Here is a 26075-nt window from a genome sequence, read left to right on the forward strand (position 1 = left end):
GTGTTGTGGCTCTTGGTCTTCGATGAGGCTTTGCTCTGGCTTTACTACAGTCAGGCAACTAGTGATATTTTCCCTCACCCTGAACCAACTCAACATTCTCTTTTCCCTCCTTTAGAACATGTAAGAAACAAACGTAATCTGCTGTTCTTAACTTTTAGCTCATTTCTGATCATAGAGATGTGGCTTTGCCAGGATTTAGTAGTGTGTATGATCATCTTGAAGATAGACCTGTTGAGAAGAGGACGCAGCACTGTGATTGCACTCGAATTTCAGATGGTAAAGACGAGCACCGTAAAGGTATCGTGCAGATGGAGATCGCTGAAGGTGTCAAACTGCAGCTGTGCTACGTCTTGCATCACTTGCTTGATCTTCAGAAACGTCACCGAGTAGAGAGCCTTATCGCCTTCGCTCAGGACTACGTGGGCGAGGTCAGTCCTCACAACTTCTGTCAGAGAAGGAGAAATAGAAAACGGGTTGAAGAGAAAACTTTCCATATCTACACATAGGAGTGTTAAAAACCAGATTTTCAGCTTACATTTTGATAACATGCATATTGTATTATTCACAAATATTGTCACGGCAGTTATGAGGCAAATGTAAACTTTAGCTGTGATTTTGTAACCTGCTGCAGATTCAGCAAGATCAACTGAGGCGATACATCGAGATTAAGCAGTCAGACCTTCCTTCGTCGGTGGCTGCAAGGAAGACTCGCGAGTTCCGTTGCCCGCCCAGGGAGCAGATGAATGCCATCTTGGGCTTCAAGAACCTCACTGACGAGGAACTGGAAGATACTCCTTGTGGAGAAGAGCTTAGGTTACAGCTGCTCGATTTCCACAACCAGCTCATGTCAAAGGCTAAGATACCAGGAGGAGGCGAAGAGGAAGGCGAGTCTGAGGTTTGTATTGATGTCCACAGGGTTTACTGTGCTGTTTCTGCCATTATATCTACATGTTCTAGCAGATGTGGTAGTTGCTTACTCCCCTTATCATTCCAGGAAAATGCAGCTTCACACAAGATCTTTCTTTGTGGCTGAAAATCCTGTTTTATGATTATGTTTTTTATTCTAGATATCAACTCTTAAATTTTCATGGATTTCCTGATCTAAGAAAGTGTATCGAACACGATCCAGTGGATTAAAGGTGCTAACCACTGCACCACCTAGTTGCGTTTAGGAAGAAATTTCTTCTTTGACATTATATTTGACTTGATCTTGGGCAGTACTGCCATCTTGCACATACCGTTGCATTAATTTATATTGTATTCCGATATTTTATTGAAGGGTCATACAAGAAGCTGAGAGCATTTGGGATAATCACAGAAATCTCGGCTGCGTCGAAGTGGGTGATGTTTGCAAAGCATTTACGTTTAATTAGGGATTCTTGTCATTTTCTATTAACATGCATAGGCGCACTTTCTCATTACTGATATCTTTCAAATCGCAGGAGGTACCAGCAGTAGACTCCAAGGGCGTCATGTCCAAATTCTTGGCGGTCTTGGGAGGAGCTAAAGAGGAAGTCGAGGAGGAAGCACCCCCTGAGCCCGAGGTGTTGGATCCGGCAGACAAGTTCAAGAAGGTCCTCGTGGAAACCATCGTCCGCTGGGCCTCTGAGTCGTTCATCGAAACCCCAGTTCTTATACGAGAAATGTTCAGGTAGGATTCCATACGTCGATAACTGCTGATCATAGTTGTTAGCGTTAGGAAAGAGACTTGACTATCAGGAGAGATAGACTAGAGAGACAGTGTGTTGTGAGATGTATCTTTAGAAGATCTAAAGCGAGATATAACTGGTGGTTATGATTCTAGATAAAAGGTAGTTGTGTAAGCATAAGACATAATGAACTGACCCTGTACCTCCAGCCTGTTGCTGCGGCAGTACAATAGCATTGGTGAGATGATGGCGGCCTTGGAGAAGACCTACGTCATCAGTAGCAACACCAAGAAGGACGTGGAGACACTGTGGCTCTGTCTTAGCAAGGTGCGCGCCCTCCTGCCCGTCCAGATGTCCCAAGAGGAGGAAGCGCTCATGCGGGAGTTACTCTGGTCAGTTCCACTGCTTATCTCTGTCGTGAACTTTTCTTGTAAAAAAAAAAGTATGAATGTAATCTCGTAGGATCGAAGACTACATTCAGTAGTCCACGGTACCAACCAGTACAAATTAGCTGCTTTGACATTGAAATATTCAAGGTTGAGGAGAAGGTTGATACGTGGTCCTGCGGTCACTATGATGGGATAACAAGTCTACATTCCTAGGGTTTTGGGCCTTTCTGCCCTTTGGCAAACTTTGGGGTCAATGGACCCCACATCTGTATTGTTAATTGCCAAGAACACTGCTCGCCCTTATGCATCTGTTCTAATAGACTGATAATGGGACAGACGAATATAGTTAGATAGGTAGTCATACTGTATGATAATACTTATCAGGCAAATACTGCAGCTGTAACATTTCTGATTGCGTAGCACTTGCATAATCAGCCGAGATCACTTTACGTTGTCAGTGGTCTACTGGAGTCGAAAAATTGTGCCCTTCCACCCTGCTTGATCTCCCTTCACTCCTTCAGCGGGAAGATACCACCCTTGAGCACGACAGTACTACATTTGGGTATGACAGCCAGGCCTCTGACCAAGCTACCATGCCCGAGCGTCGCACCTTCGTGGTGTTAACATGGTGATGATGCTGCGTTAAAGATAACTCTATCTGCCCTGAACGTCAGAGTGTACAGTTTGTATGCCATGTCTTCATATGAGAACACTCGGTTTCACCGAAGGTGAAATAATCATATTAGATTCGAAAAGGATAAAAAACAAAAGAGGAACTGTGACTGGGTTTCATAACGTAGGAATGGTAATAATGAAAGTAATAATAATAATATAGATAATGATAATGATAATAATTGTGACAGTAATGATAGTGGTAAGTAATGAAAAAGTGATTATCATAATGATAGTAAAGCGTGATAATCATAATGATATAACAGTATTAAGTGTTAAATTAGTCATAACAGTATTAAGTGTTAAAATATCATGCAATGTAATCAAATAACCATAAAGTTAATACAGATAGCTTCAAGTGATAAAGTTATCATGCAGCACAATTGAATAATCATAATGACTAAAATTGCGGCACAACTGAATTATCATGATGGTGATAAGAATAATATGTTCTGATGCAGTTCAGTAAAACGAGGGAATGTGTAGGGCTGGAATTAAGAAACTTAAACAGTGCAAGCTGAAGCATCTGAAGGAGAGAGTAACATATATTCTTAGGACATGAGTTCATCCTGCCGTTGCTGTCATTCCCTCACAGTGTTGTCGCTTATACAGGCTACAAAGCCTGTGAGAAATGGATATAAACACACACTTGTGAATGGAACTTCACCATAGTTTGAGAAGCGAAGAAAGCGTACCCGCTCCCAGGGTGGAGCCTCTGAGTTTCTGCCTCGTTGTTATCTGGGTTATGATAACGAACACATAACCTAAATCTAGACGTAGAGGCTCACCTAAATCAAAGTACAGATTTGACAACGACCCGGAAGACAGTGATACGGTTTTACCTTAATTGGAAACTTACTGACTTCTGAATTTCGGATGTAAGTGCAAATTTAGAGAAATCTGAATACATTTAGACCTAAAAACAAAAATATATGCATCTCGAAAAGACAGACCTAAACATATACGCTAGAGAAATGTAATCATAAACCTAAAGAAAACCTAGATATATATAAGAAAACATTTATTAGATAGGAAGGTACGTGTAAATAAATGCAGACGTTTTTCATTTCAATTTCTAGTGACCGACATGACAAGAGAAAAAAATATGCCCCTATCGATGTTCATTTCTAGTGAAAAGATAAAAATTAGAAGCTAAATAGAAATCAATCAGGGTTCCTCAGGTGTCTGTACACCTAACTCTTAAAGATAAGGATAGAGATGTTATAGGAGGAAGGTAAGACGGGTGTAGGAAGATGATCCCAGAGCTCAACCGTTCGAGGGAAGGAGGCATCATAACGGTCGACCCTCGAGTGGCCGGCCACCACGCAGAAACTGTGGGAAGCCGCACCCTGCCACATGCCTTGGGTCCACATCTTAGTGGTAGGAAACAAACAAAAGCACACTAGAACAGTGACCAAACTGATACCTGTAAAACGGAAAGAGGGCAGCAACATGGCAGCGTAAAGAAAGAGATGGTTGAAGAGAAGTGATGCTATGGCGAACAGTGAGGTAGGTGGACGAGGAACCATCACCATAATGCGTCACGCAGGAAAAAGAAACATAAGGCAAAGAAGTACAGATATAGGAATTGTTCTTTGTCTTTCCTTCATACGAACTTAATTCCATGCCATTGGTTTCAGGTCCTGGATTTCTTTTTCTCTTCACCTCTGTAGAATGTCATTCTTTTTCTTTTTTTTCCCCCCAGGACGCTTGTGAACAACCACATCTTTTTCCAACATCCAGACCTGATCCGTATATTGTGCGTTCACGAGAACGTAATGGCTGTTATGATGAACACGCTGGGGAGGCGCGCCCAGGCGGCCGGCGAGACGCAGACTGCTGAGGGGGAGGTCACCCAGGCCAAGGAGAAGGTGCGGCCTCAACCACACCGCCACATCCTGTCCTCAGCCACACTCCCGCTCCCCGCCACACCCTGTCGTCATACCCATACACTCTGCTCTCCACCGACCACATCCTTCGGTCACATCACCTTCATTCATCGCTATATCCCCGTCCTTGAGTTATCTTTTTTAATTAATGGCTTTCAAGATTTTTCATTGTCAAGTGATGTCCTCACATCTTCCATTATTTACATTTTCTGTTTCCAACCATCGGTTACGAGAATTTGTTCCTTCTCTGTTGGTTTTACTTTGGGTCTTTGTGGCTGATCACGCTCTTAGATACTACAGTAAAAGTCTTCCTTATTGCGCAGTTGTCCTCTTATTTCATATTAGACTTACATTTTTTACTTTTTTAGTGGATGATGACCTCTCTCCTGTCTTGCTCTATTATGCCTAGTTGGACAAAGTTCTTGTGGCTAACCAGCCTGGCGTTATCATAAACCTCTTGTTATTATCAACAAGTCTTCCTTGGTAGTGCAGAGAGCTGTCTTTATAGGTAGTGAAACAGCATAGATTTTGCATATTATTCCGTGGATGATTCTTCTTACGGAATTTATAGTTAGTGGATGCAAGCTAAACACGTTTTTCCTTTTTTCTTTCACTTTTTGCCTCGTCCATTGTTCTTTCACTTTGTCCCTGGACTAGCAACCATCTATTGCTATGTTTTTCATATATGCTGAAGCTATTAGTACCAGAAATCTCATCTGAAGTCTTTGTTTACGTAACAGTCTTTGCCGTTTGTATGCAGTGTCTCTAACATAAACTTTTACTAAAGATCTAATTATTGCCAAGGTGTCACTTGTCAAAATTTCTTAATTGACTTACGGTTTCCTCCTCTCCGCCGTAAGTCACTTTTTCCCTTAAAAACACTTGTCATGTAAAGGCCGTGTTCTGTGTTTTCATTACTTGACTAAACCCTAGCATTCTTGGGACGAGATCCTATGCACTTTTAATTTTTTTCACTATGAGACACCTACAAAGCGTTGTCTTTCTGATTAGTGTCAGATGCATCGACCAGTGTCTCTGGTTGCAGTGTTGTCCACATATGGAGTGGGTTTCTGTTTTCTACTTTATTTATCTAATGGATTAAACCATCTGACAATGTACCTCTCCTTTAAGTAACTCTCTAGTATTTTATTTGGACCATTTAGACTTGCTAAAGTAAGAAATTTCATAAATACGATATTTTTCCTCTTCTTTACTACGTGTATGTAACCAAAAAATTTTTATGCATGAATAATTTTATAATTATTTTCTGATATTTGATATTAATTAGATTTTGCTTGACTTCATTACGCCTGTTTATGATTCATGTTTCTGTGTAAGTAGATCTTTTAACTCATTATAATATGTATGTTTGTTCTTTCCTCATTCATCTACTTTTGTATGATAAACCTCACACACATATTAGAGTATGGCACTATTTCTTTATATATATACATTGTGTATTACTAATGATCTAACCTCACACTAACCTCACACTTGCTGGAGTGCGGCACTGCACTGATACATGTATTAGCTCTGTGTCACGACTATAACACATAAAAGAGCCGTGTGTTACAGCTTCAGCACACATGGTAGCTCTGTGTCAGTGATCAGACACAGTGGCTATGCATGCGTCACTTCTCTGATGCATGCAGTAGCCACATGTCAGTGAACTGACACACTAGCTATGTGTCACTGGCTTTACACAGTAACGATGGTATTGCTACATACAGTTGCTGTGTCTACGGTGGCTGTGTCTCAATGAGCTGATACATTGGCTCTGTAAAGGTAGCTGACCTGATACATGCAGCATCTATGTGTCGGTGAACTGATATAAGTCAATGTGTGTATGTGGCATTAGCTATTTTTATGTCACTGATTTGATACATACAGTGGTCATGTGCGAGTGATCTGACACCGGGACTGCTGATGACTTTTATGATACACACAGTAGCTATGTATCGGCGAGTGACAAGTGAATTATGTGTCGCTGATCTAATACATAGAGAAGTTATGTGTTAATGATCTGATACATAACCTCTGTATGTGTCATGAATGTGAGACACACAGGAGTCTTGTGTTAATGATGTAATACCCATAGCAACTACTTGCTACTGAGGTAATAACTGTATCAGTGCTTTGACAAATACAATGGCTGTGTATCACTGACCTGAGATATAGTGGAGCTTTGTGTCACTCATGTCAAACATACGGTAGAAATATGTAACACATTTTTTTTTCACTATCCAGACACAGGCAACAGAAATGTGTAACACATTTCTCACACAAAAGACGCATGTCGCTGCCCTTACACAACCCACATGCGTGTATTTGTGCTCCTGACGCATACATTAGATAATATGTGTCACTGCCCTGCCACAGTAGAGATATGTGTGTGTGTGTGTGTGTGTGTGTGTGTGTGTGTGTGCGCGCGTGTGTGTGTGTGTGCGTGTGTGTTGCCAGTATACTGACACGTACATCAAGAATGTGTGTCAGTGTTCTGCCACACATGTTTTACCTGTGTGTGTGTGTGTGTGTGTGTGTGTGTGTGTGTGTCACTAACCTCACCCATCACTGCCTCCGTCTCACCACTCCTAACATGAGTCCTGTTCATATGCTTTGTCTGTCTATCTCTATATTAAGAGAGTCTTCAGTGAAAAGGTTTTGTCTTCTTATTTCTTCCAAGCCTCCGAAACCTACTTCTACAGCCTTTTCCTTCCGTAAGTGCCACCCGCAGCAGCCCCGAGGGCTGTTGTGGGCCCCTCACTCTAGTTCTGGGGGGTCGGGGGGTGGGGGTTTGGGGGGAGGGGGGACTGCGGGTGTGGGGGAGGGGGTCAAAACATGACATAACGTACAGCTGCTTTTTTGGGGGGAGTTTGTTTACATTGCCTTTTCTTAGCTGTGCAGACTTTTTCATTTTTTGCTTTGCTCGCTTTGCTTGATATTGGCACTTGTATATATATAATATTTTTTGAAAGTAATTAGAGCCTGGGTGGGTCACAGTGATCCTGGAAGTGAGTGAGTTTCTCTAGTACGGTGGTACGACCCCGTCAACGCAACGGTACGACTCCCGAGTACGACGACAAGACACCATGGGTATAAATGATCGTGTCTTAGGGCCTTTGACCTGATCCTGATCCAGGGATCGTAACGTCGTGCTCAGGGATCATACTGTTGAGCTGAAGGGTTGTACAATCGTTCTCGAGGGGGTTCAGTATGTGCTGACTACTGCTGTGCTCCGGCGTGATAACTTCCTCGTCCGAGACCTGCACTCAACACGCCAACCATCACTTGACCAGTTCGATAAAAAAAAAAAAGGCTTCTTTCCTTTGCCTTTTGTTTTGTAAATATGCCACGAAAAGACCCGATATTATTCTAGTTTTTCTTGTATTAATTATCTTTTTTATATATTTGATATGATTCAGGATTTGTATTCTTGTTAAACTTTAGCAGAAAAATTATAAGTGTATTGCATGCCCGCCCCCCCATGTAGTTCTCAGTATTGCCAACTTCACTTAAGCCTTGTTGTAGAAATTTGGCACTTTGATTTCACGCTGTTTCAGCTTGTCTGTGTAATTATAGAAATAAGAGACTTTGATCAGATTTGAATTTATCTCATCATTTTCCCATCTTAAGTATTTAACCCTTCCAAAGTAACGGATTTTAATTGCAAAAGAATCTTTTTAAAAGTTGACATATCAGAGGGAACTTATCTAAAAGTTAATATGATACCGAGAGACTTGAATGTAGATAAGTCATAACCTGAAGGTGACCTGGCGTGACCTGTCCCCCCCCAGGACACGTCGCATGAGATGGTGGTGGCGTGCTGCAAGTTCCTGTGCTACTTCTGCCGCACGGGCCGTCAGAACCAGAAGGCCATGTTCGACCACCTGCCCTTCCTGCTGGAGAACTCGTACATCCTGCTCTCGCGGCCCTCCCTGCGTGGCACCACGCCCCTTGACGTGGCCTACTCCTCCCTCATGGACAACACCGAACTGGCACTGGCTCTAAGGTGAGGTGTCCCCCGCGACCACCGTCACACTACTGATCTCACGCTGCCACCCTCACGCTGTTGCTCTCACACTAATGTTCTTACTCTGCTACTCTCACACTGCCAACCTCATGCTGCTGCTCTCACACTAATGCTCTCACGCTGCTGCTCTCACACTGCCACCCTCACGCTGTATCTCTCACACTGCCGCCCTCACGCTGCTCCTGTCATACTGCAGCCTTCACGCTGCCTTTAACGTACAGCCGTCCTTAAACTGCTGCTGTCATACTATTGCTCTTACATTGCTGCCATCATACTGCTACCCTCACACTGCCGCTATCAGACTACTGCCCTTACACTGTCACCTTCACACTACCACCGTCAAGCTGTTACCCTTAAACTGCCATCCTCATACTGCTCTCATCACACTGCCGACCTTTTGCCGCCCTTATACTGTTGCTTCAATCATCTGTTTCTGTTACACCAAACCGCTTCTTGTAATTTTCTTTCTAAATGTTCTTACGTCTTGTAAAGTAATGCTGCAGTATCTCCTTTGATATCTTACGTTACTCAAGTTAACTTTATAATTAGATACAGAAAATGGAATCATCACGCTCAGAGCAGTAACTATCTGGTATCATATTACTATTATTGCTACTGTTACTTTCATTTTTGTTCTTATTATTTTGCTTTGTTCGCTGTCTCCCGCGTTAGCGAGGTAGTGCAAGGAAACAGACGAAGGAATGGCCCAACCCGCCCACATACACATGTATATACATACAAGTCCACTCACGCAAATATACATACCTATACATCTCAATGTACACATATATATACACACACAGACATATATACACATGTACATAATTCATACTGTCTGCCCTTATTTATTCCCATCGCCACCCCGTCAAACATGGAATGACAACCCCCTCCCCCCTCATGTGTGCGAGGTAGCGCTAGGAAAAGACAACAAAGGCCTCATTCGTTCACACTCAGTCTCTAACTGTCGTGTAATAATGCACCGAAACCACAGCTCCCTTTCCACATCCAGGCCCCACAAAACTTTCAATGGTTTACCCCAGACGCTTTACATGCCCTGGTTCAATCCATTGACAGCACGTCGACCCCGGTATACCACATCGTTCCAATTCACTCTATTCCTTGCACGCCTTTCACCCTCCTGCATTTTCAGGCCCCGATCACTCAAAATCTTTTTCACTTCATCTTTTCACCTCCAATTTGGTCTCCCACTTCTCCTCGTTCCCTCCACCTCTGACACATATATCCTCTTGGTCAATCTTTCCTCACTCATTCTCTCCATTTGACCAAACCATTTCAAAACATCCTCCTCTGCTCTCTCAACCACACTCTTTTTATTTCCACACATCTCTCTTACCCTTACATTACTTACTCGATCAAACCACCTCACACCACATATTGTCCTCAAACAACTCATTTCCAGCACATCCACCCTCCTGCGCACAACTATATCCATAGCCCACGCCTCGCAACCATACAACATGGTTGGAACATCTATTCCTTCAAACATACCCATTTTTGCTTTCCGAGATAATGTTCTCGACTTCCAAACATTCTTCAAGGCTCCCAGAATTTTCGCCCCCTCCCCCACCCTATGATTCACTACCGCTTCCATGGTTCCATCCGCTGCCAGGTCCACTCCCAGATATCTAAAACACTTTACTTCCTCCAGTTTTTCTCCATTCAAACTTACCTCCCAACTGACTTGACCCTCAACCCTACTGTACCTGATAACCTTGCTCTTATTCACATTTACTCTTAACTTTCTTCTTTCACACACTTTACCAAACTCAGTCACCAGCTTCTGCAGTTTCTCACATGAATTAGCTGTATCATCAGCGAACAACAACTGACTCACTTCCCAAGCTCTCTCATCCACAACAGACTGCATGCTTGCCCCTCTTTCCAAAACTCTTGCATTCACCTCCCTAACAACCCCATCCATAAACAAATTAAACAACCATGGAGACATCACACACCCCTGCCGCAAACCTACATTCACTGAGAACCAATCACTTTCCTCTCTTCCTACACGTACACATGCCTTACATCCTCGATAAAAACTTTTCATTGCTTCTAACAACTTGCCTCCCACACCATATATTCTTAATGCTTTCCACAAAGCATCTCTATCAACTCTATCATATGCCTTCTCCAGATCCATAAATGCTACATACAAATCCATTTGCTTTTCTAAGTATTTCTCACATACACTCTTCAAAGCAAACACCTGATCCATACATCCTCTACCACTTCTGAAACCACACTGCTCTTCCCCAATCTGATGCTCTGTACATGCCTTCACCCTCTCAATCAATACCCTTCCATATAATTTACTAGGAATACTCAACAAACTTATACCTCTGTAATTTGTGCACTCACTCTTATCCCCTTTGCCTTTGTACAATGGCACTATGCAAGCATTCCGCCAATCCTCAGGCACCTCACCATGAATCATACATACATTAAATAACCTTACCAACCAGTCAACAATACAGTCACCCCCTTTTTTAATAAATTCCACTGCAATACCATCCAAACCTGCTGCCTTGCCGGCTTTCATCTTCCGCAAAGCTTTTACTACCTCGTCTCTGTTTACCAAATCATTTTCCCGAACCCTCTCACTTTGCACACCACCTCGACCAAAACCCCTATATCTGCCACTCTATCATCAAACACATTCAACAAACCTTCAAAATACTCACTCCATCTCCTTCTCACATCACCACTACTTGTTATCACCTCCCCATTAACCCCCTTCACTGAAGTTCCCATTTGTTCCCTTGTCTTACGCACTTTATTTACCTCCTTCCAAAACATCTTTTTATTCTCCGTAAAATTTAATGATACTCTCTCACCCCAACTTTCATTTGCCCTCTTTTTCACCTCTTGCACCTTTCTCTTGACCTCCTGCCTCTTTCTTTTATACATCTCCCACTCATTTGCATTTTTTCCCTGCAAAAGTCGTCCAAATACCTCTCTCTTCTCTTCCTTTTGTTTCCCCTTTTAGAAAGTTAAAATACAAGGAGGGGAGGGTTTCTGGCCCCCCTCTCCCGTCCCCTTTAGTCGCCTTCTACGACACATGAGGAATGCGTGGGAAGTATTCTTTCTCTCCTATCCCCAGGGATAGTTACTATCATTATTATTATTAATATTATTATCATTATTATTGGTGGTAGTAGTAGTAGTATCATTTTTTTTACCATCATTGCTATTATTATATTTATTTTGTTATTATGATGATATTGATAATATTACTAGTAATAATTATTGATATTATCATCATTGTTATCATTATTATCATTATTATTATTATTATTATTATTATTATTATTATTATTATTATAACCCCAGGACACCTCTAGGGGTTTTTACAGCTTCAAGACAGTGCTACAGTCAGTAGCAGGGGAGAATACGGATTTATTTGGAATGAGAATATCTTCGAGAAGATTATACCCCGATGATGCAACCTCACCGAAGGTGACTTTTCACTCACGGCATAACCACAAGCAGGCGGAGCCCGTCATGCAGATCACTACCATCTATATATTACGCCTGTTCGAGTTTACTTCGAGAGTGACAAGTTGCCTTCAGCAAGGTTGCATCGTTGGGAAGACAGTCTCGTTCAAGAACTTCTCACTCTTGAAGAGTCTACATTTCACTGCTACTGAAAGTAATGCAACAATGTGCTGCAGGAGCCTTTAGAAAGAGGTCTTAGGTAACACCAGGATTCTTTCATAGAAATTGATCCTGGGGTAATCACACATACACACACACACACACACACACACACACACACACACACACACACACACATATAACATATATATATATATATATATATATATATATATATATATATATATATATATATATATATATATATATATATATATATATATATATATATATTTTTTTTTTTATTTTCATACACATTCGCCATTTCCCGCGTTAGCGAGGTAGCGTTAAGAACAGAGGACTGAGCCTTAGAGGGAATATCCTCACTTGGCCCCCTTCTCTGTTCCTTCTTTTGGAAAAAGTAAAACGGGAGGGGAGGACATATATATATATATATATATATATATATATCAGAATATATAAACAAGTTAGTAGAACAATTCACATATGTTTAGTTGTGCCTGTGAGAGGCTGGAGATTTCCTTACCTGAACACCTACTTGAACTTTAACCTCCTCACAGGGAGCACCACCTGGAGAAGATCGCCGTCTACCTGTCCAGGTGCGGCTTGCAGAGCAACAGCGAACTGGTGGAGCGGGGCTATCCTGACCTCGGCTGGGATCCCGTGGAGGGCGAGCGATACCTCGACTTCCTCAGGTTCTGCGTCTGGGTGGGAGGTGAGGCCCCTGAGGTGGGAGGGAGGGGAGAGAGAGAGAGAGAGAGAGAGAGAGAGAGAGAGAGAGAGAGAGAGAGAGAGAGAGAGAGAGAGAGAGAGAGAGAGAGAGGCGAGGTTGTTTTGTCTTGTGCTTTCGTTCTGTGATGTCAGTATCAGATTTTACACCTGTGTTATGTTGTGTATGCTAATGTAACTTTTCATGTGCATATGTATGTGTCAGCTAATGTAAAACTTTCATGTGCATATGTATGCGTAAGCTAATGTGAAACTTTTATGTGCATACGTCTGGATATATTTAAGTTTTCGTGAATGTCTGTGAGTTGATACTATGTGCATATATCATTTAACAGTCTGTGCTTATAATTACAATCGAATGACATTCAGATTTTCATAGTGTTTGCAATCCTACGAGCCTGTTCTATTCTGTTAATCATTCCTTTTCTAATCCTTACTTTCACACTAATATTTTCCTTTATAAGTTAGAGTAGTTCATATTAAATTGAATTTGTTAACTTTTGTTATTATCAAATACGCCTTTCAATCTCTGATTTTGTTTTAATGTAGACAGCTGTGACAGATATACTTCTGATCATGCTTTTCCACTAATAAATAGTAGATTTTTGCCTGTTACGCTCTGGGTATTGCCATAATGAGTGAGTTCTAGCGTGTGCCTCACTCGCTCTTCCTCCTCAACACGCTGTACTCTGATACGATGCTGCTACTTTGCTCCACCTTGGTCTATCAGATTACAGCTTTGAGCAGGAAGACCATACCTGAACTGTCCCAATGTTTGGGTGTGGCCCGGCTGTCCTGTAGTCTCGCTCCCTTTTACCAGGTCTGAACCGGGACCAGGAGCTGCAAGGTACACCTGCACCGCCTTTCCCCCTTCACACACGCCTGCTTACCTTCCCTCGCACCTCTCCCACCCCTTAATTCGTAGAGCTATGATTCACGCTTCAAGATACCCTCTTCGCCCCTTATTTGAGCCTGACACACAAACACGCACACACACCCTTCCCATAGCCCATCAGGTAGTCCATCCCCTCCCCCCCTTAAGCCTACTCTTCCCTCACTGGGGTGTCTACCGCGGGGCGAGATCCGAGGGAAGATCTGGACGTACCTGATGCCTTTATTCTGTGACTACAGTTACTTACCAACAGACTGGAGGTCATCCTCAGTAAAGTAGCTTTAGACAGTAACTGGGGGAAGGGTACTAGGCTGCACGTTATTCTGGGTGTAGGCTACACTACACCCTAAGTGTAAGGTGTGCGATACCTTAGGTCTAGGGTGCGCGACAACCGATGTTTAAGATTGGACACACTCGAAAGCTCAGGTGCGCCATACTCGAGGCCTAGGGTGTGAGATACCTTAGGTGTAGAACGTGTGATACCTTGAGGCTAGTGTGAGTGTGTGTGACACCCTAGGTCTGTGGTGCGTGTCCATCTACACGTAGGGTGCACGACGATCCCAGGTCTAGAGAAGCGATAGGAGGCCAGCATGCCAGTTGACTCGTCGCACAGCTTTGTGCTTTATATACTCTTCATTGTTCTTTAGAGTCAGTTTGATTATATCAGAACCGCGAAAAGTTTGATCAGGAGAGAAAAAATGATAAGGTAATGGAAGTGATTTTTATTAAATTCGGGTAATTCATGTATAACTACATATCAACGCGAAATAACATTGCAATAGACCTTATCATTGCGGAGTATCATACTAAAGTTTGACAAGGGGTTATCGACAGCGAACGTCGACCTGACGTACAGTATCGACTTTCTGTGGGAGAACGACGGACGACCCCGGTGAGGTCTTGTGGCGCATCAGACGGTCGTGCTGACTACAGCCGTTGACCACGGTAGGCGATGGCACGATGGGAGATCACCAGGAATAGATCATGCATATTCGCTTATAGTTTTGCGAGTCCACTTGAAGTATTGCATTATGTTCAGGCTGCTTACAGACCAACCCATTTTCAAACCAAAAGCTTTCCACACAAGGATATGAACATACAGTACGTTCATTTTTCCTCCAGCATCAACGAATTGACGAGCACATGTTTTAGAAGAACATGTTCCCTGATGCTGAACATACCAGACACATGTCAGTATATAAGTATACATAGTAGCTGACGTGGAATTATATACATCTTAGTTATAGTTATATAATCAAGTCTGATAATGACACTAGAATTTTATTTTCTAGAAGTAATGATCTACGTTTATACAGTTGAATGTGTCTTGATGGGTTGTATGGTTTTCACGGGGTATCCGCCGTAGCTTCATCAACCTCTTCATCGCATACTCAGGAAACTTGTGATTCATCGAAGAGTCTGTTAAGTAATGAAATGACGTCACATCCTTGTTTTCGCAGTAAGATGTTTCAGTAGAACAGATGTTTTAGTCATGTTCGGTATCGGTGCTTACCGTTTAGTGGAGATGAGTGATGCTGTTTTTTTTTCGCATTTGTCTCATTGGTTGGCAGAAGTTTAACAAATCATGTCTGACCCTGAAGATCCGTTGTAACGCAACGAAGAATAACGAAATATCCTAGATTTATTTACGATTCGCATTTTTGTGGTGATTCCACACGACATAGAGTCGATGTATAGTGAACATGCTAACGTTTATACACCTTGAATGTATCATAATGTTTGAGTCAGTTGCAACTAGATCTTCCGTAACTCAACGCAGGAAATTATCATGATCCTTCATGAACATGTTTTCCTTCTCTCCCTACAGTAGACTCTGATTTCATTACGCGATTCCACATCTCAGGATGAGTGAAGTGTATATGACTGTGTCAGGTCGGGTTAGAGGCTGGTCCCCATTATTTTCTGTAAGCCTTACTTAGTTTTGTGCCATGTCTGCCAGGGCTGGGAAGGGAGTCTTTCATATGCTTATTATGATCGCATATGACTGAACCTATGCCCAACATGCATTGAATTATCTCTCAGATAAGTCAACAAAGTACCTATCATCCAATATTTCTCTTCAGTGTAAGCTGGGAGGTTGTGTAGTGCGGTGGTACTCCAGTCTTCCTCCCCTTTGATGCCCAGTAGCCGGAGAGACCCTCGTCAACATGTATATCTATGCTCACATATAAATCACTCACGATACCTGTTTTAACATGGATGCTCATATCATTTTATGTCAAACTTATAACTTCATAAGTGATCATGAAATAGAATGTCTAATGAGTAACTGAAAAAAGAACTTGCATATGAAAAAGAATTATGAAGTTTTCAATATAATTACTAAGCCTCAATCTCAAGTGATCATGAACACACGGGAAATTTATGTCATGTTAAAAGCATTTAAGGTATTCATTGGTTCCATGTGAAGAGCAACAAAGATTAAGAAGGAAGAGTTAAATAGATTATTTTTCAAGATACATAGTCTGAAACATTCTTAGGTTAATAGGTCTGAGAGGGGTGTTGGTGTTCCTACAGGAGAGAGCGTCGAGGAGAACGCCAACCTTGTCATCCGTCTGTTGATCCGAAGACCAGAGTGTCTGGGCCCGGCATTGAGAGGCGAGGGCGAAGGTCTATTGCGGGCCATAATCGACGCCAACAAGGTAGGTTAACCTTCGTCGCTCTTACTGTCATGACGATTTCCATAGAAATCCAGGTGGTTTATTACGCGGATTGTCTGCATATGCAACAGAATCTGTCCGTACTTAGCTACCATGCCTTGTGCCAACTGAAACAGGGGCGTTGGTATAAAGGTGTCAGATTCTTGTGTACTTTGCACTAAACCGTTGGCCTATGGTCATACATAGGTCTTAACGTTATGATAACAAGAGTTTTTCTTCTCTCTTTATCCTTTGCTTCATACTGCTACGGTTTTTACGCTGTTTCTTTCGTTGGATCAAATCATAAAGGAAGTCGTAAGAGATGTGTTTAGTTGTTTTGGTGTACACTCTGAGCCTGTATTGCAAGGCTCAGTGCTACAGTGCACAGTGAAGTGATGACTTCCTGTACGGCCGAGACGTAAACAGAGGGGTTGATTGGAAGGGAACATAAACTACGGTGCAGATTACCTATAGAACAGAGATGTAAACAGAAGGGCAGTTACCCAGCAGAGAGGCAGCTTAGAGTGGGGGCGTAAACTGAGTATTTCCTGTAGAGTGGGCGCATGAATTAGGGGAAGGATTTCTTGTTAAGTGGGAACTTTAACTGAGAGGGGGATTCCCTGTAGAGTGGGGACATTAACTTAGGGGAGGATTTCTTGTAGAGCGGGACGAAAACAGGTGAAGACTCCCTGTAGAGCAGGGGCATTAGCTGTAGGGATGATCTGCTGAAGAACGGAAACATACAGTATGGGGAGGATTTACTGCAGAGCGAGGACATAAAGGGAAGGATTTCCTATAGAGTAGGGTCATTCACTAAGGTAAGGATGTCCTTGTAGAAAAGGAGGGAGCGGTGGAACTTTATGCATTACAAATGTGCCTCATGTCGGCATGATAACCAGAGGATCGCTCATGTATATCACAGATGTCAGAGCGCATCTCAGCGCAGCGTCTGGGCGCCGAGGCTGAGGGAGCAGTTCCCATCGACCACCCAATGCCCGCCGGCGACGATGATGAAGATTACATCGACACTGGAGCTGCCATCCTGGCCTTCTACTGCACCCTGGTGGACCTAATGGGTCGCTGTGCCCCTGAGGCTAATGTCATCGCTCAGGGCAAGAACGACAGCCTCAGGGCCCGCGCCATCCTTCGCTCCCTGGTGCCCCTAGAAGACCTCCAGGTAAGGAAGGATCCCTTTACTCCAGGTGGGTCACTCTTGCGCCTCCTGTCTAAGTACTGCATCATCAGACAAGCTTATCATCAGCTTAGTTTTGGAACTTTGCTAACCCTTCGCAAAGAAGAATAAACCGTAACTTAGGATGTACAGTAATACTGCTTGTACAGCTTCACTATAAGTCGGGCGCATCCCTTAATCAAATCACAACCACATGATATATCACACCATTATGATATATTGCGTTACTATAGTCATGCATACTTGTATACCTACTTCTGTTGCTTATCAAATACAAATAAGATAATGATCATAGATTATTCTGTTCTTCATATAGCTCATTATGGTGCTGTAGTTAAATACCGTCAAGTAAAGATGAGGTGGTGTGCTGGTTATGTATTGACATGTTCCAAGAGTTTATAATTCCCAAATTACTTATGTCATCACTGATGTCGGTAATTGAAAACTCTGGTTATGGCGGACATTGCTTTGGTTTCTCACCGATAGGTGGAACCACAGTCTGTGGCAGGGGGTATGGCAGGGTGCGCGCCTGACATTAGAGCGTGACTGTACATAACAGGGTTAAGTAGGTGATGTTTTGAATATCATGGTTACAAGATTTCGAAATTCCGTCTATTCTTATGCGCACAGTAGTATATTGATTTGAAAGATAGTATTTCTTTTTTAAGTATCTAACACACACACACACACACACACACCCACACACACACACCTGTTTCCTAAGATCTGATCTATGACTTGCACTTGTGTAGGGGGTACTGTCGCTTCGCTTCACATTGTCCAATACGGCAGCAGAGGAGGGTCGCAGCGACATTCCTCCTGGGCTCATCCCTGCACACAAGCAGAGCATCGTGCTCTTCCTCGAGCGCGTCTACGGCATGGACAATAAGGAGCTCTTCTTCAGCCTTTTGGAAGATGCCTTCCTTCCTGACCTGCGTTCAGCCACCTGTCTTGATAAGGTGAGTATTGCCGCAACCCTGACGGATATTTTGAGTATTTCTACCACTACGAAAGATTAAGAAGATGATTCTTCTGTTACCTTGACAGACTAGGAAGGTATCTCTGCTCTATTGATAGGTAAGATTGTTACAATTGCCACCCCGAAAAAATATTGTGAGGGGTATCTCATTCTCGATGGATTGTCTAGATTGGTATTACTTCTATCCCTGTAGGTAAGTGAGGTATTCTTGCTTTGTCAGTAGATAAGGTAAGTTCTAGTGTTGCCTCTCTAGTAGGTAGATTGTGAAGTCAATTGTGATTACAAATATTTTTTTTTTCCATAGGCATTTTTTTCTTTATCAAAATTAGCGTCACCGTATTCTGTTCTCCAAATTCATATCCCTTTAAAAATACATGCTATTAAAGATAAGAGATCCATGAATAAAAAGACCTTAAGTTTGAGCCATTTCTTGCGCACTATATCCTAGTCTGTTTATTCGTAATATGAATCAGGTTTACAATGGTTAAAACCTTGATAACAGTTGACATGAAACTCATACGAGCTACAGCTAGTGTGACTCAATACATACAAAGTGTTCCAGTGTAATGACGTAGGTGATGGGCATCACTAGTGTTCCAGAGGACTGTCTTAGATCTCAAATTTCAGGCACAGTATCACAAGTGTTAACAATCGGTGAGAGAGATTGATTACCTTTGAACTAAATGTATCATTTTGCTCCGCTTGTGTCAGTCGGACGGCTCCGAATCCGAGATGGGTCTGGCCTTGAACCGGTACATCGGTAACTCCATCCTGCCGGGGCTCATCAAACATTCCAACTTCTACTCTGAGGCGGACCAACACGCTCCCCTGCTCGACGCCACCCTCCACACCGTCTACCGCCTCTCCAAGTGCAAGGTTACACTCACCACTCAGTATGTCTTTGTTTTTGTAAATATAGTCATGTTAACCAACTTGTTTTTAGTATATGGTTATTCTTTTCTGTGTGTTCGAGGAAATTACAGTATACCATGTTTGCATGTTGTATCAGTCGAGGCCAATGAAGTGTCTCTTGGACAGATTCTGACTAAAGGTCAGCGTGAGGCTGTGTCAGACTTCTTGGTGGCGCTGACGCGAGAGATGCAGCCGGCCGCACTACTGCCGCTCCTCCGGAAGCTCACCATCGACGTGTCCAAACTGTCCGAGTACACCACCGTCGCCCTCAGGGTAGGTCTCACCATCCCTGGCCGCCTCTATTCTGTTTACTCACCACTACATTCATGCCCACTGACCGACCAACTAATATGCCGAAAGATGATAATGAAATACTCCCAACTTGCTGTTGTTGCTCAACACTGCACACATGAACTACACAGATAAGCCTAGATATATCATTCTGAATAGACATATTTAACACCTGGGGACCAGGGAACTGCTTAGAGAAGCAAGGCAGCTTTCAAGTGTACAATGTGAGTGTTTATCTTCCCTCAGCTGCTGACGCTGCATTACGAACGCTGCGGCAAGTACTACGGCACCTCCTCCAACACTCCGGGCACCGCCTCCGAGGAAGAGAAGAGACTCACCATGATGCTCTTCACCAATATCTTCGACTCCCTGGCTAAGATGGAGTATGATCCAGAGCTGTTTATCAAGGTAAGTGTCAGGGAGGATTCACCGTGAGCCATTCTTGCTCCAACAGCTGGGGATAAGATGATTCAAAATGATGCAGGACTGACATGATTAGCATCAGTGCTTATGCCATACGTTTATGTGGTGGTATTGCTCGGCAGGCCCTCCCCTGCCTGTCGGCTATCGGGTGTTCGCTGCCTCCAGACTATTCCCTGACTCACGGCCACGATGAGGAGCTGTACAGCACTTCCTCCAGCGCCGAGGGACCGTATGAGCCCACGCCCATCGATACGGCAGAGTAAGTAGCTAAGGCTTGAGGACGCCCATGTTTGTGTGTGTGTGTGTTTTCATCAATACACGAACATTCAGTAGTTAGAAGATAAGCTTTAGAGCCCGGCGCGCCTAAGTGAACCTGGCTGAGGAGAACATATCACTGTTTACAACATTCAAGAGTCTATCAATGTTCCTATAACATTAAATGTTTAAGAACATGAACAAGTTTTGTGGATGAATCATGTACGTCAGTAATCATATCACAGAGAATTCGTAGTCTAAACTGTACATAGTAACTGACAGCGATAAAAGGATCGATGAAAATGATTTTCTTATTATTTTGGTTAGTGTGCAGCCTGACCAGGACATTCAGGACCTGATCAAGAAGTTCAGCGAACACTACCACGACGCCTGGGCTTCCCGCAAGCTGGAGAGCGGCTGGGCGTACGGCGAGACCTTCTCTTTCGACCAGAAGCTTCACCCGAGGCTCAAACCTTTCTCGATGCTCTCCGACTACGTGAGTCTTCTCCTCGCACACTCTTGTTCTGAATCAGCAGAACTGGAGGCCAACCATGCACCCAGTTTCGTTCCTTTATGATGTGTAACGTAGATTCTTTTGTCGGTATGTAAAATGAAACCTGGACAGGCAAAGTGTAGTATATATGTGAGAAGTTAGTGATGGTAAGGTTATGAATGACTGTGGGTAACAAGTTTCCTTCGTCTTGCAACAGGAGCGTGAGAGGTACCGGGAGCCGGTGCGGGACGCTATCAAGGCCCTCCTTGCCCTCAACTGGAACATTGAGTACGAGAGTACGGAAGGTGTGACCACTGGCGCCCGCGAGCAATTGCACCGTCAGGACACAGTATGTACCCACCAGCCTTAGTCCGCTCGCAGAACCCACACACTCGACATCTACACACTCACAACACATCCTCACCAACCGCAACCACCCTCACCATCTCTACACTCGTTTTCTATACCTCTCCAGTGCATAGACAACTACTCATCACCGTTGTGTACAGACCCTTCCCCTCACCATCGCGCTCATCATCATGCCTACTACTCCTTACTACCCCTTACATCATTCTCTCCACTCTACCATCATGTATCCTTTGCCACCGCTTCATGAACACCCTAATATGCACACGGCGCTTCACCACTGTCTCCAATCATCACTTCTAAATCAGGCATACTTAACAGCGCAGTTCCATCATGTACCTAAACCCTCACACGCACCTCACTTTTTCACCCAGTCACACATCCCTTACTATCAGCACTCCCGTTAACGTGTCATAACCCTCACCTCCACCTCGATCACTACCCTTCCATCGGTGCACCTCAGTTATGTACACTTACCCTTCTTCATCACGCATACTGCACCACCCTCCACTATCATCAGCTCTTCACTCGCTCAGTGACTCCCCTCCAACACCTCCTCTCTTGCCACTGTGTACGAATTCCATGAGATCCCTTCCTGACACGTTTCAAATATTATCATTATTGGAAGAGTTATCGTAAGCCGCAGTTCCTCAGTGTTACAATTACATTGTTTGCATTTGCGGTATAATGAAGAGCAATGTCTCTAGTAGCATCCATGATTCGTGACATATCATTTCCTGTATGTTAACGCCATTGGAGATCGACAACTTACACACACACATCACAGTAATTGTCATAATCTGTCGAATATATCGACATACATACGTTCATTTAAACACAGAGATGCTACCAATTGTATGTCGAGGAACTCATATAAAACTCCTTTTGAATAGTTAAATTCTTAAAGAGAACAGTTCACGAGTTTTCCTAGGATTAATCCATGACTCCTCCTCCTCAGTCGGATCTGTACAACTACAATCCTCAACCGGTGGACATGACCAACTTGACGCTGTCCAGGGAGATGCAGAACATGGCTGAGCGTCTGGCCGAGAACGCCCATGATATCTGGGCCAAGCGCAAAAAGGAGGAGCTCGAAGCTTGTGGTCAGTTACTCTGTTGTTACTACGAGTATCAATGAAGAGTTGTTCCTCTACGGAAAACATCGCTTGGAATTCCATAATGTTTCATAATCAGAACTGCCTTTATACCTTTGTGCCTTGTTTTGGACATCATTTATGAGCGTACTTACCTTTTTATAGTGTGGATTAATCGGCATTACGTTCTCTTCATCTGCATATAAATCCAGAAGAGCCGCTTGAGAACCTTTATGTTACATAATAAATCACAAGTTAGATATTTCCTAGGATGTCTCTATGGTCCACCTACAGCTAGCTCGCTCCTCAACAAAGACCCTGCCTCTTTCGCTACTAACCAAATGCCTCTCTTTCCAGGTGGTGGCATCCATCCCCAGATGGTGCCATACGACATGCTGACAGAAAAAGAGAAGCGGAAGGACCGCTACCGATCCATCGAACTCCTCAAGTATCTTCAGTTTATGGGATACCGCCTCACCAGGTAGGCTTACCAGCACCATTACATTTCAAATTCACAACAGTGGACTTCAATTATGAATGTAATTAGGATATATGGATTAACTTCACCGTATTCACGTCTTAGTGACTGATTTACCCTAAGATATAGAAATTTACAGTTGAGAGTTAAAGTATGAAATCATGAAACTGAAACTGCTTAGTGTTAAAGAACGCGGGGTTAGTGGCTGGGGCAGGATGTAGTTTTTTATCAGTTTGGGAAAAGATTTGTGAAACACATTAATCACTGATGATACTTTAAAGTGCATCAGAAAGGAATTTGCTACTTATATGCATCTCTTAGTGGCGTTGTGCTGTAGATAAGTATGTCTGTCCAGAATGTATGATTTGACTTTTGGCATTATTGCTCTCAGTTTCAAGGTTACAAAGGAGAGTGTGTAAACTTAAGATTATGAGCCATGACTGCTGTTGAGTTCCCTGTTAGTGGCACTAATTAGACGTACTAGGAAGTGATAAGTCTTTGGATGGCTGAGATATTTTCTAAAGATTCTCCCTTTTTTACACATCTTCCTAAGACTCTCTCTCCTCACAAATCTTTCTAAAGATTCGTCTTAATTTTCTCGCAGAGCATCCTCTGAAGACATTTTGTTACATGTATGCCAAAGACTTGTTTCAAAGTCTCCTTTCTCATGCACTCAAAAGTAGGAAGTCTAGTAACATGGTAGATGTGGACCAGAAGAATGCTACTGGAGCATGATGCGCATCCGTGATGCGCATAACTGTACATATGGTGAACGATAAGCTAACATAATCGTTGTCTTTCAGAGCCAACGGTGTTGGTGAAGACGGTGGTGCAGCCGCAGGAGCGGTAGAGCGCCGCTTCGCCTACAGCCTGCTGGAGAAGTTGCTACAGTACTTGGACTGTGCCGCCATAAACATGAAGCTCTTGAAACCTTCCTCGACCTTCTCAAGGCGTAATTCCTTCAAGACCTCCACGAAAGACGTCAAGTTCTTCTCCAAGGTGGTTCTGCCACTGATGGAGAAATACTTCAGGTTAGTTACCAGAAACTGTCATTGGAATGTCACTACTTCTCGGGACATATTGATACTTTAGATGTAATAATGATAGATTAGGAGGCTTTTTATATTGGTAGGGACATGTTGTTACTCCCAACTAGATATCAGTACTTCTAGGACCATATTTACATGGCAGGGACAATTTGGTACTGCTTTTTACGTGGTACAGCTACCGAAGTTGAGTTTATACCGCCCGGGTTATGTTGATAAGGTTGGTTATGTACTGATATCGTTCACAAGGAGCAGCCTTCCGGCTTTGATGATCGAGTCGTTCTTCTTTCCCATATAGCACGAACCGGAACTACTTCCTGGCAGTGGGGTTGACGACGAACATGGTAGGCGCAGCGTCCCTCAAGGAGAAGGAAATGGTCGCTTCTCTTTTCTGCAAACTGTCCAACCTCATGCGCATCAAGAGCATCTGCTTCGGTTCCGATACGAAGGTATGACTTCTATCTCAGATTCGTCATTTAAGAATATGTTTGTTAGCAACAATATGATGCATGCAACTACTTCTTTGCTCGTGGATATACCACCAATGTTTGGTGTCTTGTTCTTGAATATTACGACCTGGAGATCTCAGGTATTTATGTAACCATCTCTAGCATTGTGCTTGAAGCAACTTGAGAAAATTTTTAGAAATAGTTTTTTCTCTTGTGTTAAAGTAGAATTGTTTACAAAAAATGTCTATCAGGTAAATTGATTTGAAAAATGACCTGCCATCGACCATTCTGTTTGACTGTGCTCGAATACTTTTCTATCTTTGTTTCAGTCAAGTTCAATTTCCCTGAGGTTTTGTCCCGAACAGGATAACGTGAAATGCCTTAACAAAAACTTTTCTTAAATACTTTTTTTCATTCTATACGAAATTTTTGAAATTATTTTTTCTTAATGCAAGTTGAAGTTGTAGTTGAACAGTGTTGTCTTGTCTCTTTTTTCAGGTTACGGTTAAATGTCTGCAAGTGATTGTTCGTGCGGTTGACGCCAAGACTCTCGCGAAGAGCCTGCCGGAGTTCGTCCGCACCTCAATGTTGACTTTCTTTAACAATGCCGCCATTGACCTGGAGCACTGCATCCACTGCCTTCAGGAGGTGCGTTGAAGGGGTGGGAAGGAGTTCCGCTGACTGATTTGTAGCGAGGGTTGCTCTGAGGAGCCGGTAACAGTGACATGTTGGCTGCCTCAGATTTCAACATCCAGCGCAGTCGGCTTGGATTTTAGCTTCTTCTTCCCTCTTGTTTTCCTTTCTTGTGACTCTTTTGTTAATCACCGTTAAGTACTTTTCTGCGACACGGTAAATGGTTTCTTGTTTTTTAGCGCAAGTGTAAAAGAGAGATCTCACTTTCGTCATATATTCTCTAACTTACAGAGTTCGTAGGTTTGGCACTTCAGTCACTGCTACTTTAGAATTTTCGAAGATGAATCTTGACTGGGATGTTTTGGGTAACCATATATATTAGTCTACCTGTTTTTAGATAATCTAAGTTCCTTATTAAATCAAGATAGCCTGGTGGATCTAGTTAGACCATAACGATATATTTAGTTCCTTATCATATCAAGATAGCCAGGAACGTTGTGTTCCACCATAAAATCTGAAATATGAACTTTCATGAGTTTTACTATCAGTGTTAACGAGCAGTTCCTTCATCGAGTTTAGAGCTTGATGATAACGAGGGCGAAACCAAACAAGAAGTGACCATTACATTCTTACTGCTAAGCGCCACCTTACTCCTCCACAGGGTAAATATGCCTACATCCGAGGCACCCATCTGAAGACTTCCGCCTCGCTCAACTACATCCAGACGGTGCTCCTTCCAGTGCTGACCTCTCTCTTCGACCACACCGCCGCCTGCGAGTTTGGCCAAGATGTTCTGTGTAAGTCGGGGACCTCTTCCTCCCTCCCTGTCCTCACGTATTATCACATATACGAAAGTCTATTTACAGCTGAGAGCACATAACATTCATTTACTTATTTAAAACTGTTTTTGTTTGTGAT

The 26075-nt window shown here is 43.0% G+C and overlaps 1 protein-coding gene across 1 annotated transcript in view; it reads left to right on the forward strand.

Moving 5' to 3' along the window:
- The window catches only part of LOC139756016 (ryanodine receptor-like), a 494517-nt gene that overhangs the window by 413676 nt on the left and 54766 nt on the right, over positions 1 to 26075 (forward strand). The window contains 22 exon segments of the mRNA XM_071674954.1: positions 274 to 428; positions 632 to 895; positions 1443 to 1651; positions 1859 to 2041; positions 4416 to 4581; positions 8394 to 8608; positions 12826 to 12980; positions 16425 to 16549; positions 17469 to 17723; positions 18491 to 18697; positions 19429 to 19593; positions 19756 to 19902; positions 20167 to 20328; positions 20466 to 20602; positions 20926 to 21094; positions 21309 to 21440; positions 22416 to 22560; positions 22909 to 23032; positions 23833 to 24060; positions 24374 to 24524; positions 25023 to 25172; positions 25819 to 25954. Coding sequence (XP_071531055.1) covers positions 274 to 428; positions 632 to 895; positions 1443 to 1651; positions 1859 to 2041; positions 4416 to 4581; positions 8394 to 8608; positions 12826 to 12980; positions 16425 to 16549; positions 17469 to 17723; positions 18491 to 18697; positions 19429 to 19593; positions 19756 to 19902; positions 20167 to 20328; positions 20466 to 20602; positions 20926 to 21094; positions 21309 to 21440; positions 22416 to 22560; positions 22909 to 23032; positions 23833 to 24060; positions 24374 to 24524; positions 25023 to 25172; positions 25819 to 25954 — 3780 coding nt within the window.

This window comes from Panulirus ornatus, chromosome 20, assembly GCF_036320965.1.
Source record: "Panulirus ornatus isolate Po-2019 chromosome 20, ASM3632096v1, whole genome shotgun sequence".
NCBI lineage: Eukaryota > Metazoa > Arthropoda > Malacostraca > Decapoda > Palinuridae > Panulirus > Panulirus ornatus.